Below are 17,298 nucleotides of genomic sequence, written 5' to 3' on the forward strand. Positions count from 1 at the left end.
AGTAACATTTCCAACATGTTTACTTTACATCAGCACAATTTTGGAACAAAAATTTTTTTTTGTTAGGAAGTTATAAGGGTTAAAAGTTGACCAGCGATTTCTCATTTTTACAACACCATTTTATTTTTAGGACCACATCACATTTGAAGCCACTTTGAGGGGTCTATATGATAGAAAATACCCAAAAGTGACACCATTCTAAAAACTGCACCCCTTAAGGTGCTCAAAACCACATTCAAGAAGTTTATTAACCCTTTAGGTGCGTCACAGGAATTTTTTTGAATATTTAAAAAAAAATGAACATCTAACTTTTTTTCATAAAAAAAATAATTCAGGTTCAATTTTTTTTATTTTACCAAGGGTAACAGGAGAAATTGGACTGCAAAAGTTATTGTGCAATTTGTCCTGAGTACGCAGATACCTGATATGTGGGGGGGAACGACTGTTGGCAAAATTGGCTGGAATTCAGATTGGACGCCATGTCACGTTTGGAGAGTCCCTGATGTACCTAAACAGTGGAAACCCCCTACAAGTGACCCCATTTTGGAAACTAGACCCCCCAAGGAACTTATCTAGATATGTGGTGAGAACTTTGAACCCACAAGGGCTTTACAAAAGTTTATAACGTACAGCGGTACAATTAAAAAATCATATTTTTTCCACAAAAATGATCTTTTCACCCTCAGTTCTTATTTTTTCAAGGGTAACAGGACCCTAAAAGTTATTGTGCAATTTGTCCCGAGTACGCTGATACCCCACATGTGGGGGTAAACCACTATTTGGGCGCATGGCAGAGCTCGGAAGGGAAGCAGCGCCATTTGACGTTTTGGGCTGGAATTGAGATCGGACACCATGTCGCGTTTGGAAAACCCCTGATGTACCAAAACAGTGGAAACCCCCCACAAATGACACCATTTTGGAAACTAGACCCCCCAAGGAACTTATCTAGATGTGTGGTGAGCACTTTGAACCCCCCAGTGCTTCACAGAAGTTTATAACGCCCGGGCGTGAAAATAAAAAATTCGTATTTTTTCCACAAACATGATCTTTTAGTCACCATTTTTTTATTTTCCCAAGGGTACCAGGAGAAATTGGACCCCAAAAGTTGTTGTCCAATTTGTCCTGAGTATGCTGATACCCCATATGTGGGAGAAAACTACTGTATGGGCACACGTCGGGGCTCGGAAGGGAAGTAGTGACGTTTTGGAATGCAGACTTTGATGGAATGGTCTGCGGGTGTCATGTTGCCTTTGGAGAGCCCCTAATGTACCTAAACAGTGGAAACCCCCCACAAATGACCCCATTTTGAAAACTAGACCCACTAAGGAACTTATCTAGATGTGAGGTGAGCACTTTGAACCCCCAAGGGCTTCACTGAAGTTTATAATGCCAGGGCATGAAAATAAAAAAATCGTATTTTTTCCAGAAACATGATCAATTCGTCCCCAATTTTTTCATTTTCCCAAGGGTAACAGGAGAAATTGGACCCACAAAAGTTGTTGTCCAATTTGGCCTGAGTACGCTGACACCCCATATGTGGGAGAAAACTACTGTATGGACACACGTCGGGGCTCGGAAGGGAAGCAGTGACGTTTTGGAATGCAGACTTTGATGGAATGGTCTGCGGGTGTCATGTGCGTTTGGAGAGCCCCTGATGTACCTAAACTATTGAAACTCCCCACAAGTGACCCCATTTTGGACACTAGACCCCCCAAGGAAATTATCTAGATGTGTGGTGAGCACTTTGAACCCCCAAGTGTTTCACAGAAGTTTATAACACTCGGACGTGAAAATAAAAAAATCATTTTTTTCCACAAAAATGATATTTTTGCCCCCAATTTTTTTATTTTCCTAAGGGTAACAGGAGAAATTGGACCCCAAAAATTGTTTTGCAATTTGTCCTGAGTAGGCTGATACCCTACATGTGGGGATAAAACACTGTTTGGGCGCATGGCAGAGCTTGGAAGGGAAGGAGCACCATTTGACTTTTTCAACTCAGAATTGGCTGGAATTGAGATCAGACGCCATGTTGCATTTGGAGAGCCCCTGATGTGCCCAAACAGTGGAAACCCCCAATTATAACTCCAACCCTAAACCCAACACACCCCTAACCCTAATCTGAGCCCTAACCCTAGCCCTAACCCTAGCCCTAACCCTAACCCTAACCCTAGCCCTAACCCTAGCCCTAGCCCTAGCCCTAACCCTAAGGCTGTGTGCACACGCTGCGGATTTTGCTGCGGTTCCGCAGCGGTTTTGGTGTACAGTACCATGATTCCCTATGGGAATCAAAAACCGCAGTGCAGACGGTGCGGAATTTTCCGTGCGGATTATCTGCGGTTTTCAATCCGCAGAAAGAATTGACATGTCAATTCTTTCTGCGGATTCTCCTGCGGTTTGCCATCTCCTCTATTGAGGAGATGAAAAACCGCAGGACAAAACCGCAGAGCAATCCGCAGGTAAAACCGCAGGTCTTTTGACCTGCGGTTTCACCTGCAGATTTTACAAAATCCGCGCGGATGAATCCGCACCTAATCCGCAGCGTGTGCACACAGCCTTACCCTAACGGGAAAATGGAGATAAATACTTTTTTTTTAGTTTTTTTATTTTTCCCTAACTAAGGGGGTGATAACGGGGGGTTTGACTTACTATTTATGGCGGGTTTTATGTTTGGCAGCTGTCACACGCTAAAAGACGCTTTTTATTGTAAAATAGTTTTTGCATCACCACATTTTGAGGGCTATAATTTTTCCGTATTTTGACCCACCGAGTCATGTGAGGTCTTATTTTTTGCGGGACGAGTTGACATTTTTATCGGTACCATTTTCGGGCACGTGACATTTTTTGATCGCTTTTTATTCCTATTTTTGGGACGCAGAATGAACAAAAACCAGCGTTTCATGAATTTCTTTTGGGGGGGTGCGTTTACACCGTTCCGCGTGTGGTAAAATTGATAAAGCGATTTTATTCTTCGGGTCAGTACGGTTACAGCGATACCTCATTTAGGTCGTTTTTTTATGTTTTTGTCGGTTTTATGCAATGAAAACTATTTTATATAAAAAATAATTATTTTTGCATCGCTTTATTCTGTGAGCTATAACTTTTTTATTTTTTCGCTGATGATGCTGTGTGGTGGCTCGTTTTTTGCGGAACAAGATGACGTTTTCAGTGGTACCATGGATATTTATATGCGTCTTTTTGATCGCGCGTTATTACACTTTTTGTTTGGCGGTATGATAATAAATCATTATTTTTTGCTTCGTTTTTTATTTTTATTTTTTAAGGGGTTCGCTAAAAGGGTTAACTAATGGGACAGTTTTATAGGGCGGGTCATTACGGACGCGGCGATACCTAATATGTGTACTTTTATTGTTTTTTTTTTTATTATTTCCAAAAAATGGATTTATTGAGGGAATATTTTTTTTTTTTTCTAATTTATTTGGCGATTTTTTTAAATTTATTTTTACATTTTTTTTTAATTTTTTTTTTACTTTATTACATAGTCCCAGGTGGGACATCACTGTCCTGTGACAGATCGCTGATCTGTCACATCACAGATCACTGTGACAGATCAGCAATCTGTCACAGGCATTGAAGAAGACTTCCTCTTGCCTGCGCTTTGCAGGCACTGAGGAAGCCAGCTTCCTCAGGTCACCGAAGGCCCCGTCGCCATCTTGGATTCGGGGGCCTGGAGGATAGGAGCCCCCCGCAGCAGCGCTGCACATTGCGCTGCCGTGGGGGGCTCAGGGAAGCACGGAGGGAGCCCCCTCCCTCCCGATGCTTCCCTTTAACTCCCGGTACACCGCGATCATGTTTGATCGCGGTGTGCAAGGGGTTAACGTGTCGGGGGCGGTCCGTGACCGCCCCTGACACATAGTGCCGGGTGTCAGCTGTGATAATCAGCTGACACCCGGCCGCGATCAGCGGCGCTCACCACGTGGGCGCCGCTGATCGCGGTAGACGTACTATCCCGTCCAAGGTCATACGGGCCCGGGTACCGTGGACGGGATAGTACGTCGGTTGTCAGGAAGGGGTTAAAGAAACAAGTTTTGTAAACTTCTTGAAAAATTAGAAATTGCTACCAAACGTTTAACCCTTCCCACATCCTAACAAAAAAAATGATGAAGATGTAAAGTAGACATATTGGAAATGTTATTTATTAATTATATAGTATGACTTACTGGTTTAAGAATGTAAACATTAAAAGTTTGGCATTTGTGAATTACTCTAAATTTTCACCAAATTTCTGATATTTTCACAAAGAAACACATAACATATCGACCTAACTTTACCATAGACATAAAGTACAATGTGTCATGAAAAAACATTCTCAGAATCACTGGGATAAGGTGAAGCCTTCCTGAGTTATAACCTCACAAAGTGACCCTGGTCATATTTAAAATATTTGGCCTTGTCATTAAGGCTAAAATTAGCTCAGTCACACTCTCACAGGTTGGCGCATTGCCCGGGTAACTGGCCTGGCCACCTAACCTAGTTTTGTGCTCACATGACGTCCACATTGAGTGCCCTTTGATGACATGGCAACATGGCGGGGACGCGCCACTTCACACAAATGGCTATTACATTAATGAACCACAATATATAACACAGGTAGCAACATGTTCTCTTACCTCCAGACAAAAGCACAGGCGGCAGTGAAACACGCGTTGAGGTGTGCAGCAGCCCATCCTTTACACCAGAGGTCTTAAACACACGGCTGGCGGGCCACATGCGGCACCTGAGGCAGGCATCTGCAGCCCGCGGTGCACCACATGTCTCACTCCCTGAGGCAGGGGGAAGGCAAGCATTCAGGAGCAGCGATGGCATTGGCTGTTCTGTGTGCACACACTGCACAGGACCTGTGATGAGGTCACAGGAGGGGGAGGAGTCAGGGGTCAAATGATCAGGGGCCTCAGTGTGTGCAGGATGCTGCTGTTTGTGTGCTGGTTGTCATGGTACTGGATGAAGGTAAGTTTATGCGTGGGGTCAGGAGGGGTTTACAGGGTGGATGGAGCAGAGCCTTGTGTGTTCGAGGTGTATGGAGCAGAGCCCTGTGTGTACAAGGTGTATGGAGCGGAGCCCTGTGTGTACGATGTGTACAGAGCGGAGCCCTGTGTGTACGAGGTGTAGGGAGTGGAGCCCTGTGTGTAGGAGGTGTAAGGAGCGGAGCCCTGTGTGTACAAGGTGTACGGAGCAGAGCCCTGTGTGTACGAGGTGTAAGGAGCGGAGCCCTGTGTGTACGAGGTGTACGGAGAAGAGCCCTGTGTGTTCAAGGTGTGCAGAGCCCTGTGTATACAAGGTCTATGGAGTGAAGCCCTGTGTGTACGAGGTGTATGGAGTGGAGCCCTGTGTGTTCAAGGTGTGCGGAGCCCTGTGTGTATGAGGTGTACGGAGTAGAGCCCTGTGTGTATGAGGGGTATGGAGCGGAACCATGTGTGTGTACGAGGTGTACGGAGCCCTGTGTATACGAGGTGTATGAAGCGGAGCCCTGTGTGTTCGAGGTGTGCAGAGCCCTGTGTCTACGAGGTGTATGAAGCGGAGCCCTGTGCGTACAAGGTGTATGGAGTGCAGCCCTGTGTGTTCGAGGTGTGCGGAGCCCTGTGTGTATTAGGTGTACAGAACAGAGCCCTGTGTGTGCAGAGCCCTGTGTGTACAAGATGTATGGTGCGGAGCCCTGTGTGTACCTGGTGTACGGAGCAGAGCCCTGTGTGTACGAGGTGTACGGAGCGGAGCCCTGTGTGTACGAGGTGTACGGAGTGGAGCCCTGTGTGTGTAAGGTGTACAGAGCGGAGCCCTGTGTGTATGAGGTGTACGGAGCGGAGCCACGTGTGTACGAGGTGTGCAGAGCCGCGTGTGTGCGTGATGTATTAAGTTTGAAAGGAATGGGGCCCCCCAGCTCAAATTTTTTTTTATGTGCGGCCCATTTACTCTGCCGAGTTTGAGACCCCTGCTGTACACTATCAACACAGGTAACTACCATCTACAGAGAAAGTAGACTACTATAAGGCATCAGCTATGTTTGTGGTACTACGAGGTGAAGGATCTATATAAATAACTTGAGACTATTATAGTAAAATTAATACTTGTCATTTCATGTGTATGTTCATCCATATGTTATTGATAATATTTATATATGGCTGACCAACATATTAAAATTCAGTTATATTCTCATCTAACCAGCTGTTATTCTTATATATGGCCCTTAATATCTATTTACAGAACGTTTGCCATAACATATGAATGTGCTATAGGGTGTATAGTATCTTTGTTTCTGTGTCTCTGTTGTTTATTATTTACTCTGTACTGATTTAATTGACAACTAGCTGAAGAGCCCGGCGCTGCCCGGGCATAGTAACTAACTACGGTTATTAATAACAAATTATAATGATTATATCTATATATATAAAGCTGTGTGTAGAGCCCCGCCGACTCCGCATAGCCACATTCACTATAATATCCCACATCATCCCATCAGCCAGAGCCACTGGACTACTACCCCTAATATCCCACCTCATCCCATCAGCCAGAGCCACCGGACTACTACCCCTATTATCTCACATCGTCCCGTCAGCCAGAGCCACCGGACTACTACCCTTAATATCCGACATCATCCGTCAGAGCCACCGGACTAATACCCCTAATATCCCACATCATCCCGTCAGCCAGAGCCACTGGACTACCACCCCTAATATCCCACATCATCCTGTCAAAGCCACTGGACTACTACCCCTAATATCCCACATCATCCCATCAGCCAGGGCCACCAGACAACTACCACTAATATCCCACATCATCCCATCACAGATGCCCAACTACTCTCCCTAATATCACACATCATCCCGTCAGCCAGAGCCACAGGACTACTACCACTAATATCCCACATCATCCCGTCAGCCAGAGCCACAGGACTACTACCACTAATATCCCACATCATCCCGTCAGCCAGAGCTACCGGACTACTACCACTAATATCCCACATCATCCCGTCAGCCAGAGCCACAGGACTACTACCACTAATATCCCACATCATCCCGTCAGCCAGAGCCACAGGACTACTACCACTAATATCCCACATCATCCCGTCAGCCAGAGCTACCGGACTACTACCACTAATATCCCACATCATTCCATCAGCCAGAGCCACCGGACTACTACCCCTAATATCCCACATCATCCCATCAGCCAGAGCCACCGGACTACTACTCGTAATAGCCCACATCATCCCGTCAACCTGGGGCCAGAACCAGAGTGATGAGTGTAACGGTCCTAACTTCCATACCGGGGATCCCTTTAAGAGAGGCCTGGGGTCAGAACCAGAGCACTGAGTGGATTTGTCCTGACTTCCATACCAATGATCCCTTTAATAGAAACCTGGGGTGAAAATCAGAGCCTGAAGGATTTACCTTAACTTCCATACCGGAGATCCCTTTAAGAGAGGCCTGGAGTCAGTACCAAAGCGCAGAGTGGATTTGCCGTGACTTGCATACCAATGATCCCTTTAATAGAACCCTGGGGTCAGAATCAGAGCATTGAGGGATTTGCCCTAACTTCCATACAGGAGATCCTTTTAAGAGAGCCTGGGGTCAGAAACAAAGCGCTGGATGGATTTCCATACCAGAGATTCCTTTAAGGAAGACCTGAGGTCAGTACCAAAGCGCTGATTGGATTTGCCCTAACTTCCATACAAATGATCCCTTTAAGAGACCCTGGGGTCAGAACCACAGAGCTGAGTGGAACGGTCCTAACTTCCATACCAGAGAACCCTTTAAGAGAGGCCTGGAGTCAAAACCAAAGACCTGGATGGATTTGCTCTGACTTCCGTATCAATGATCCCTTTAAGAGGGAAGATGTGCCTATGGGATGGAGAATGTGTGATGGGGATATGGGCAGGGAGGGGGGATTAATTTCTGTCATGTGCTCTCTGCTCCTTTCAGGGGGCAGACAATGGCTTGGAGCTTATGTTCCCAGGGATGCTAGATTTCTCCCACCATGTCAGTGTCTGCTGAGGTGTTGTCAAGTGGGAAAACTTGCTCATAGCAACCAATCACAGCTCAGCTTCTTTTAACCAGCTCTGGTGAAATGAGAGATGCTTGGTTGAAAGGAAAACTGTTGCTCATAGCAACCTATCACAGCTCAGCTTCTTTTGAACAGCTCTAGTAAAATGAAAGATGCTTCATGATTGGTTGGTGATACACATACACATACATACATACATACATTCACTTTTTATATATAGAGATAGGTTTCCTATTGTTTTTTTTAAATGGATTCATTTAATTTAATTAAAACATTTTTGATACATTTTGATACTTTGGATTGTGTTGCTCCATCATAATCTCTATAGGTTTATACTGTATAAAACTATGAAATATAAAACCCACTTGACATAATGAAAACAAAATGAAAATATTTTAACAGCTAACTTTTTAACACTTGCTTTTTAAAAATTTCATACTACACACTTATTTAGCAACCTTTTTCCCGTAAAGCTTTTGCAAAAAAGTAAGTTACATTCCTTCTAAGATACTATAAGTTGAACCTACTACTACTATGTCAATTGCATTGTTCCTCGTGCCAACTAATCAAGTATATCACTAGGGACACTTTAGTGCAGCGTGACTGCAAGGCAGACTTAGCAATTTAAAACATAGAAAGTTAAATGCTTTTAACATTTCCAGAAAAGAGAGAAGGAATGGAAAAAAAAAATTTACTTTCTAAAATATTAAATGTAATGTAGAAGATTCTTGAAAATTTAGTATTTGTTTGTATTTAAATACTTATTTATCATAAATTTCATAAACTATGCAAAGCGTATAAGCATTCATATTCAACTATTCAAATTAATCATGAAAATAATGTTTGATAAAGTTTTGTGCACATTACAAAAAATTATTTACATTTTCTTGTTTTTTTTTTTAAATTTAACCCCTTAAGCCCCAAGGGTGGTTTGCACGTTCATGACCGGGCCAATTTTTAAAATTCTGACCACTGTCTCTTTATGAGGTTATAACTCTGAAACGCTTCCATGGATCCCGGTGATTCTGACATTGTTTTCTCGTGACATATTGTACTTCATGATACTGGTAAAATTTCATTCATATAACTTGCGTTTATTTGTGAAAAAAATGGAAATTTGGTGAAAATTTTGAAAATTTCGCAATTTTCCAAATTTGAATTTTTATGCCTGTAAATCTCAGAGATACGGCACACAAAAAACTTAATAAATAACATTTCCCACATGTTTACTTTACATCAGCACAATTTTGGAACCAAAATTTTTTTTTGTTAGGAAGTTATAAGGGTTAAAAATTGACCAGCAATTTCTCAATTTTGCAACGCCATTTTATTTTTACGGACCACATCACATTTGAAGCCACTTTGAGGGGTCTATATGATAGAAAATACCCAAAAGTGACACCATTCTAAAAACTGCACCCCTTAAGGTGCTCAAAACCACATTCAAGAAGTTTATTAACCCTTTAGGTGCGTCACAGGAATTTTTTGAATATTTAAAAAAAATGAATATCTAACTTTTTTTCACAAAAAAATATTTCAGGTTCAATTTTTTTATTTTACCAAGGGTAACAGGAGAAATTGGACTGCAAAAGTTATTGTGCAATTTGTTCTGAGTACGCTGATACCTGACATGTGGGGGGAACCACTGTTTCGGCGCATGGCAGACCTCAGAAGGGAAGGAGCACCATTTGACTTATTCGATGAAAAATTGGCTGGAATTCAGATCGGACGCCATGTCACGTTTGGACAGCCCCTGATGTACCTAAACAGTGGAAACCCCCCCACAAGTGACCCCATTTTGGAAACTAGACCCCCCAAGGAACTTATCTAGATGTGTGGTGAGCACTTTGAACCCCCAAGTGCTTCACAGAAGTTTATAACGACCGGGCGTGAAAATAAAAATATCGTATTTTTTCAACAAACATCATCTTTTAGTCTCCAATTTATTTATTTTCACAAGGGTAACAGGAGAAATTGGACCCCAAAAGTTGTTGTCCAATTTGTCCTGAGTACGCTGATACCTCATATGTAGGGAGAAAACTACTGTTTGGGCGCATGGCAGAGCTTGGAAGGGAAGGAGCACCATTTGACTTTTTCAATGCAGAATTGGCTGGAATTGAGATCAGACGCCATGTTGCATTTGGAGAGCCCCTGATGTGCCCAAACAGTGGAAACCCCCAATTCTAACTCCAACCCTAACCCCAACACACCCCTAATCCTAATCTCAGCCCTAACCCTAGCCCTAACAATAGCCCTAACCCTAACCCTAGCCCTAACCCTAGCCCTAGCCCTAACCCTAACCCTAGCCCTAAACCTAACCCTAATGAAAAAAATGGAAATAAATACATTTTTTTATTTTATTATTTTTCCCTAACTAAGGGGGTGATAACGGGGGGTTTACTATTTATGGTGGTTTTTATGTTTGGCAGCTGTCACACGCTAAAAAACGCTTTTTATTGTAAAAATAGTTTTTGCTTCACCACATATTGAGAGCTATAATTTTTCCATATTTTGACCCACCAAGTCATGTGAGGTCTTATTTTTTGTGGGACGAGTTGATGTTTCTATTGGCACCATTTTCGGGCACGTGACATTTTTTGATCACTTTTTATTCCGATTTTTGGGATGCAGAATGAACAAAAACCAGCGTTTCATGAATTTCTTTTGGGGGGGTGCGTTTACACCGTTCCGCGTGAGGTAAAATTGATAAAGCGGTTTTATTCTTCGGGTCAGTACGGTTACAGCGATACCTCATTTAGGTCGTTTTTTTATGTTTTGTCGGTTTTATGCAATGAAAACTATTTTATAAAAAAATAATTGTTTTTGCATCGCTTTATTCTGCGAGCTATAACTGTTTTATTTTTTGCGGATGATGCTGTATGGCAGCTCGTTTTTTGCAGGACAAGCTGACGTTTTCAGCGGTACCATGGATATTTATATGCGTCTTTTTGATCGCGCGTTATTGCACTTTTTGTTCGGTGGTATGATAATAAATCATTATTTTTTGCTTCGTTTTTTATTTTTATTTTTTAAGGGGTTTGTTAAAGGGTTTAACTAATGGGACAGTTTTATAGGGCGGGTCGTTACGGACGTGGCGATTCCAAATATGTGTACTTTTATTGTTTTTTTTTATTTTCAAAATATGAATTTATTGGGGAATATTTTTTTTTTTTACTAATTTATTTAGCGATTTTTTAAAAATTATTTTTACACTTTTTTTTTTAACTTTATTACATTGTCTCAGGTGGGACATCACTGTCCTGTGACAGATCACTGATCTGTCACATCACAGATCACTGTGACAGATCATCGATCTGTCACAGGCACTGCTGCAGACTTCCTCTTGCCTGCGCTTTGCAGGCAGTGAGGAAGTCAGCTCCCTACAGGCCCCCGCTTAGGGAAGCACGGAGGGAGCCCCCTCCCTGCCGATGCTTCCCTTTAACTCCCGGTATACCGCGATTGTGTTTGATCGCGGTGTACAAGGGGTTATGTGTCAGGGGCGGTCTGTGACCGCCCCTGACACATTGTGCCGGGTGTCAGCTGTGATAATCAGCTGACACCCGGCCACGATCAGCAGTGCTCACCATGTGAGCGCCGCTGATCGCTATGACGTACTATCCCGTCCCTGGGAATTAAGTCCCAGGGCACATGGATGGGATAATACATCTGATGGCAGAAAGGGGTTAAGAGATTTTCACAACAGGCAGCTCCAGGTCAGATCAGACCTTCAGCTTACCCAGTAAATTAAACCAATGTCAAATATATGTTATGAAATTGTTGCTAATATTATTATTATTATTATTATTATTATTATCTAAAATTGGCTCATTCTTCAGTTACTATTCATTATATTTAGTTTAAATTGAATACTTTTTTGGGGCATGATGATTTGCTTAATAATATTATTCATTTATTTTACTGAAGGTTACTTTGTTTTCCCATGGATCATCAAATAGTATCCCAAAAACACAGTAGCCATATATGCTGGAAGCAGGATACAATATTTTGTTTATTAAATGATAAACATGGATTTATTGCCCTGTACTGCATCTTTTTCTACAGCTGCAGTACCTAAACCAGGGTTCCCCAACTCCAGTCCTCAAGCCCCACCAACAGATCATGTTTTCAGGATTTCCTTTGTATTGCACAGGTGAAGCAATTATCACCTGAGCAATACTAAGGAAATCCTGAAAACATGATCTGTTGGTGGACCTTGAGGATTGGAGTTGGGGAACCCTGCCTTAAACAATTGTACTGACTATCTTAAATGAATTGTCTTATGAAGCCCCCAGCCCTTTTTTCTTATTGGGCAGGAGGATACAGATGGCAGTCACCATCTCCAGACCTCCGTTTGTCAGAGTTGGATGCTGCTCCCACTTTGGCAGATATGAACTGTCAATTGCAATTTGGTTGGTTCTGTGTTTGAATGTCTGGTCAGGCAAGGATTGTTTCTTTTGACAAAATCAGGATGTTGGTGTTACCAAAGAAAAAACCACAAAAATTAAGCTGGAGTTTGCAACACATAAATGCATGTTCACATTGGCCATTAAACAGACAAAACCTATAAGAAACAAAATGAGCATAGACCCTTACATAGTTGCATAGTGAAATACATTCAGGTGCTTCTCATAAAATTAGAATATCATCAAAAAGTTAATTTATTTCAGTTCTCAATACAAACAGTGAAAGTCATATTATATAGAGTCACTACAAACAGAGTGATCTATTTCAAGTGTTTCTGTTAATGTTGATGATTATGGCTTACAGCCAATGAAAACCCAAAAGTCATTATCACAGTAAATTAGAATAATTAACAAAAAACACCTGCAAAGGCTTCCTAAGCATTTAAAAAGCACCTTAGTCTGTTTTAATAGGCTCCACAATCATGGAGAAGATTGCAGACACACTCCACAAGGAGGGTAAGCCACAAAAGGTCATTTCTAAAGAAGCTGGCTGCTCACAGAGTGCTGTATCCAAGCATATTAAAAAAGAAAAGTTGAATGGAAGGAAAAAGTGTGGTAGAAAAAGGTGCACAAGCATCAGGATAACTGCATCCTTGAAAGGATTGTTAAGAAAAGGCCATTCAAAAATTTGGGGGCAATTCACAAGGAGTGGACTGATGCTGGAGTGATTGCTTTAAGAGCCACCATACACAGACATATCCAGGACATGGCTACAACTGTTGCATTCCTTGTTTCAAGCCACTCATGACCAATAGACAACACAAGAAGCGTCTTACCTGGGCCAAGGAGAAAAAGAATTGGACTGTTGCTCAGTGGTCCAAGGTGTTGTTTTCAGATTAAAGTAAATTTTGCATTTCATTTGAAAATCAAGGTCCCAAAGTCTGGAGGAAGAGTGGAGAGGCACACAATCCAACCTCCTTGAGGTCTAGTGTGAAGTTTACACACTCAGTGATGGTTTGGGGAGCCATGTCATCTGCTGGTGTAGGTCCACTGTGTTTTATCAAGACCAAAGTCAGCACAGCCGTCTACCAGGACATTTTAGAGCACTTCATGCTTCCCTCTGCCAGCAAGTTTTTGGAGATGGAAATTTAATTCTCCAGCAGGACTTGGCACTTGTCCACACTGCCAAAAGTACCAATACCTGGTTTAAAAACAGCATTGTCGCTGTGCTTGATTGGCCAGCAAACTCTCCTGACCTTAACCCCATAGAGAATCTATGGAGTATTGTCAAGAGGAAGATGAGACCCAACAATGCAGATGAGCGGAAGGCTGCTATCAAAGCGACCTGGGCTTCCATAACACCTCAGCAGTGCCAAATTTTTCAAGCTGGTGTTATAAAGTATTTTAATTTACTGTGATAATGACTTTTGGGTTATTATTGGCTGTAAGCCATAATCATCAACATTCACAGAAATAAACACATGAAATACATCACTCTGTTTGTAATGACTCTGTATAATATATGAGTTTCACTTTTTGTATTGAAGTACTGAAATAAATTAACTTTTTAATGATATTCTAATTTTGTGAGAAGCACGTGTAGGTTGAAAAAAAGGCATAGGAACATCAAGTTCAACTTTTCTCCAATAATTGTGCATTTTGTCACAAATTTAACTATTGCCCACAATTTTATGCGTATCGAGGAAATTATCCAGTACTTTTTAAAAGATATCTTTGTGACTGCCAATACTACCTCTTGTGGTAGGGCATTCCACAGTCTGACTGCTGTAACTGTAAATAACCCTTTCCTATTTAGCTGCCGGAATAGAGTTTCTTTCACCCATAATCCATGCCCCCTGGTCCTTAGTATGGCCTTTGAAGGAAATAAGTCATGTGCAAGTCATTTGTACTGACCAAACACAAACTTATACATGTACATGAGATCTCTTCTGAGGCATCTTTTTTCTAAGCTAAACAAGCCCAACTTTTCCAACCTCTCATATGAGGTGCCTTCCATCCCTAGTAATAATCTAGCTGCCCACCTTTGAACTGACTCTAATTTCTGAATATCCTTTTCAAAATGTGGATCCCAAAACTGGATCCCAAATTCTAGATGTGGCCATACAAGTGATTTATAGTGGGGTAACAAATACATTGGGATCGCAGGATTTTATCTCTCTTTTTATGCATCCTAAAATCTTGTTTTCTTATGCAGCTGCTGCTTGACATTGAGTACAGTTGCTCAGATTACTTGCAACCATAATACCCAAGTCCTTCTCCTGTTCTGTAGTCCTGAGTATACTACCATTTAATGAATATGCAGCAATAGGATTTGTGGAGAAGCAGAGTCAGTGGGGGCTCTCATCCGCTGGCCCAGCTGTCTTTAGCAAGACTGCATTGAAAAGGGCTCATACCACTGAACGCCCACTCTATCTCCCCGTGGGCAATACACTACACAGCCAACACAGGGTCAGGGTAAAACAGTATGGCAATACTTTATTGAACCACAACACCCAATAACAAACAGAACAATCCCAGCAATTACTCCAAGATAGTGCACATTACAAGGTTTCACCTTTCCGCTGTCTCACCGGGATAATGGAAGATGTTATGTCAGAGCTTCCAGGGTCGCTATTCCAACTGTGATATATAAACAGGAAGAGGTAACCACAAGCGTAGAGAGATGACAGAGAATAGTCCATAGAGTCCACACAAGGTCCAAAGCCATTTGACACGAGATTCACCACATGGCTTATCTGACCATCCCCATGGAAACAGGCGACTGATGGGTCCCAAAACCTGGCTTTCTACAAACATATTCATGGTTCAGAGATGGTCACTGGTTCAGATTGATGTCCTTCCAAATGGAGCCACCAACCCCTAGATTTATTCCTATAGGATCATAGATCTGTGTCCCTCATGATGGTGCCATGATGAATCTGCTGCAGTTCTGTCTCTTGTCCGTTGAGTGTTTTGCAGAATGGTAGCTCTGTATGATGAGATCTGCTCTCTGAGTCTTTTATACCTGAGAAATGTAAGCTATTTTTAGAATTACCCAGTGTCCTTCAGTCCAGCTTCATAGCCTTTCCCTATCTACTTTAAAAGTCAACAAATTGCTTCCAGAAAACAATGCACAATTAGCATATCAGCACACATCAGTAAACAAAGATACACACACTATGTACGAGTCACTATTGCAGACAGGGTACTGTCACACTTGGCGACGCACTAGCGATCCTGACATCGATGCAACCTGGAAGGGATCACTGGTGCATCGCTATGAGGTTGCTGGTGAGATGTCAAACAGTCAGATCTCAACAGCGACGCAGCAGCGATCCAGAATGATACAACGGTCGTTGGGACCCTGTCTCTCAGACCTGTAGTATTGAGGTTGTTCGTCGTTGTCCCTGTCAAACACAGTGATGCATGCTGGCCAGCAGGACACCAGCGATCAAAAAATGGCCTAGGATATTCGAGCATGATCAGCGACATCGCAGCATGGGCCCAATCGCCGCTATGTGTCACAAGTAGCGAGATCGCAGGCAAGATATTTAATGGTATATCAGCTGCAAGTCTGTCTTCTTGACCCACCAGAAATCCACATTTAAATCCACAAGCTAATATACAGATATAAAGGCAATTATTGGTGTGCAAAAACAAAGCCATCTGGGTAATTAAGATCATAGAATCGTAGAGTTGGAAGGGACCTCCTGGGCCATCTGGTCCAACCCCCTGCTCAAAGCAGGATTCGCTAAATCATCCCAGTTAGATGTCTCTCCAGCCTCTGTTTGAAGACTTCCATTGAAGGAGAACTCACCACTTCTCGTGGCAGCCTGTTCCACTCATTGATCACTCTAACTGTCAAAAAGTTTTTTCTAATATCTAATCTGTGTCTCCTCCCATTCAGCTTCATCCCATTGCTTCTAGTCTTTCCTTGTGCAAATGAGAATAAAGTTGATCCTTCTACAATGTGACAGCCCTTTAGATATTTGTAGACAGCTATTAAGTCTCCTCTCAGTCTTCTCTTTTGCAAACTAAACATTCCCAAATCCTGCAACCTTTCCTCATAAGACAGGGTTTGCAGACCGGTCACCATTCTGGTAGCTCTTTTCTGAACTTGCTCCAGTTTGTTGATGTCTTTTTTAAAATGTGGTGCCCAAAATTGGACACAATATTCCAGATGAGGTCTGACCAAAGAGGAGTAGAGGGAAATAATGACTTCACGTGATCTAGACTGTATGCTTCTGTTAATACATCCTAGAATTGCATTTGCCTTTTTTGCTGCTGCATCACGCTGTTGACTCATATTCAGTCTGTGATCTATTAGTATACCCAAGTCTTTTTCACATGTGCTGTCACTTAGCCCTATTCCTCCCATTCTATATATGCTTTTTTCATTTTTATTGCCCAGATGTAGTACTTTGCATTTCTCCCTGTTAAAAACCATTCTGTTAGTTGCTGCCCACTTCTCCAGTTTATTTAAATCTTTTTGAATCCTCTCTCTCTCTTCTCTAGTATTAGCTATCCCTCCTAGCTTTGTGTCATCAGCACATTTAATCAGTTTACCCTCAATTCCTTCATCTAAATCGTTGATAAAGATGTTGAACAATACAGGGCCCAGGACAGAGCCCTGTGGTACCCCACTTGAGACATTCTTCCAACTGGATGTGCAGCCATTTACGACCACTCTTTGGGTCCGATCACTAAGCCAGTTATGAATCCACCTAACAGTTGCCTTGTCCATTCCATACTTAGTCATTTTTTCAATAAGGATTGTATGAGAGACTTTGTCAAATGCTTTGCTGAAGTCAAGATATACTATATCTACAGCATTTCCTTGATCCACCCAATCAGTAATACCATCATAGAAGGAAATTAAATT

At 42.3% G+C, this 17,298-nt stretch overlaps 1 protein-coding gene across 1 annotated transcript in view; it reads right to left on the bottom strand.

Moving 5' to 3' along the window:
* The window catches only part of LOC141052810 (uncharacterized), a 90,727-nt gene extending 85,924 nt beyond the window's left edge, over positions 1–4,803 (bottom strand). Inside the window, exon 1 of the mRNA XM_073550116.1 lies at positions 4,629–4,803. Coding sequence (XP_073406217.1) covers positions 4,629–4,728 — 100 coding nt within the window. The 5' untranslated portion in view covers positions 4,729–4,803. The remainder of the gene's footprint in view (positions 1–4,628) is intronic.
* Between the last annotated feature and the right edge of the window lie 12,495 nt (positions 4,804–17,298).

The sequence above is a fragment of the Dendrobates tinctorius genome, unplaced genomic scaffold, assembly GCF_039654945.1.
Source record: "Dendrobates tinctorius isolate UK_male_01 unplaced genomic scaffold, ASM3965494v1 ptg000163l, whole genome shotgun sequence".
NCBI lineage: Eukaryota > Metazoa > Chordata > Amphibia > Anura > Dendrobatidae > Dendrobates > Dendrobates tinctorius.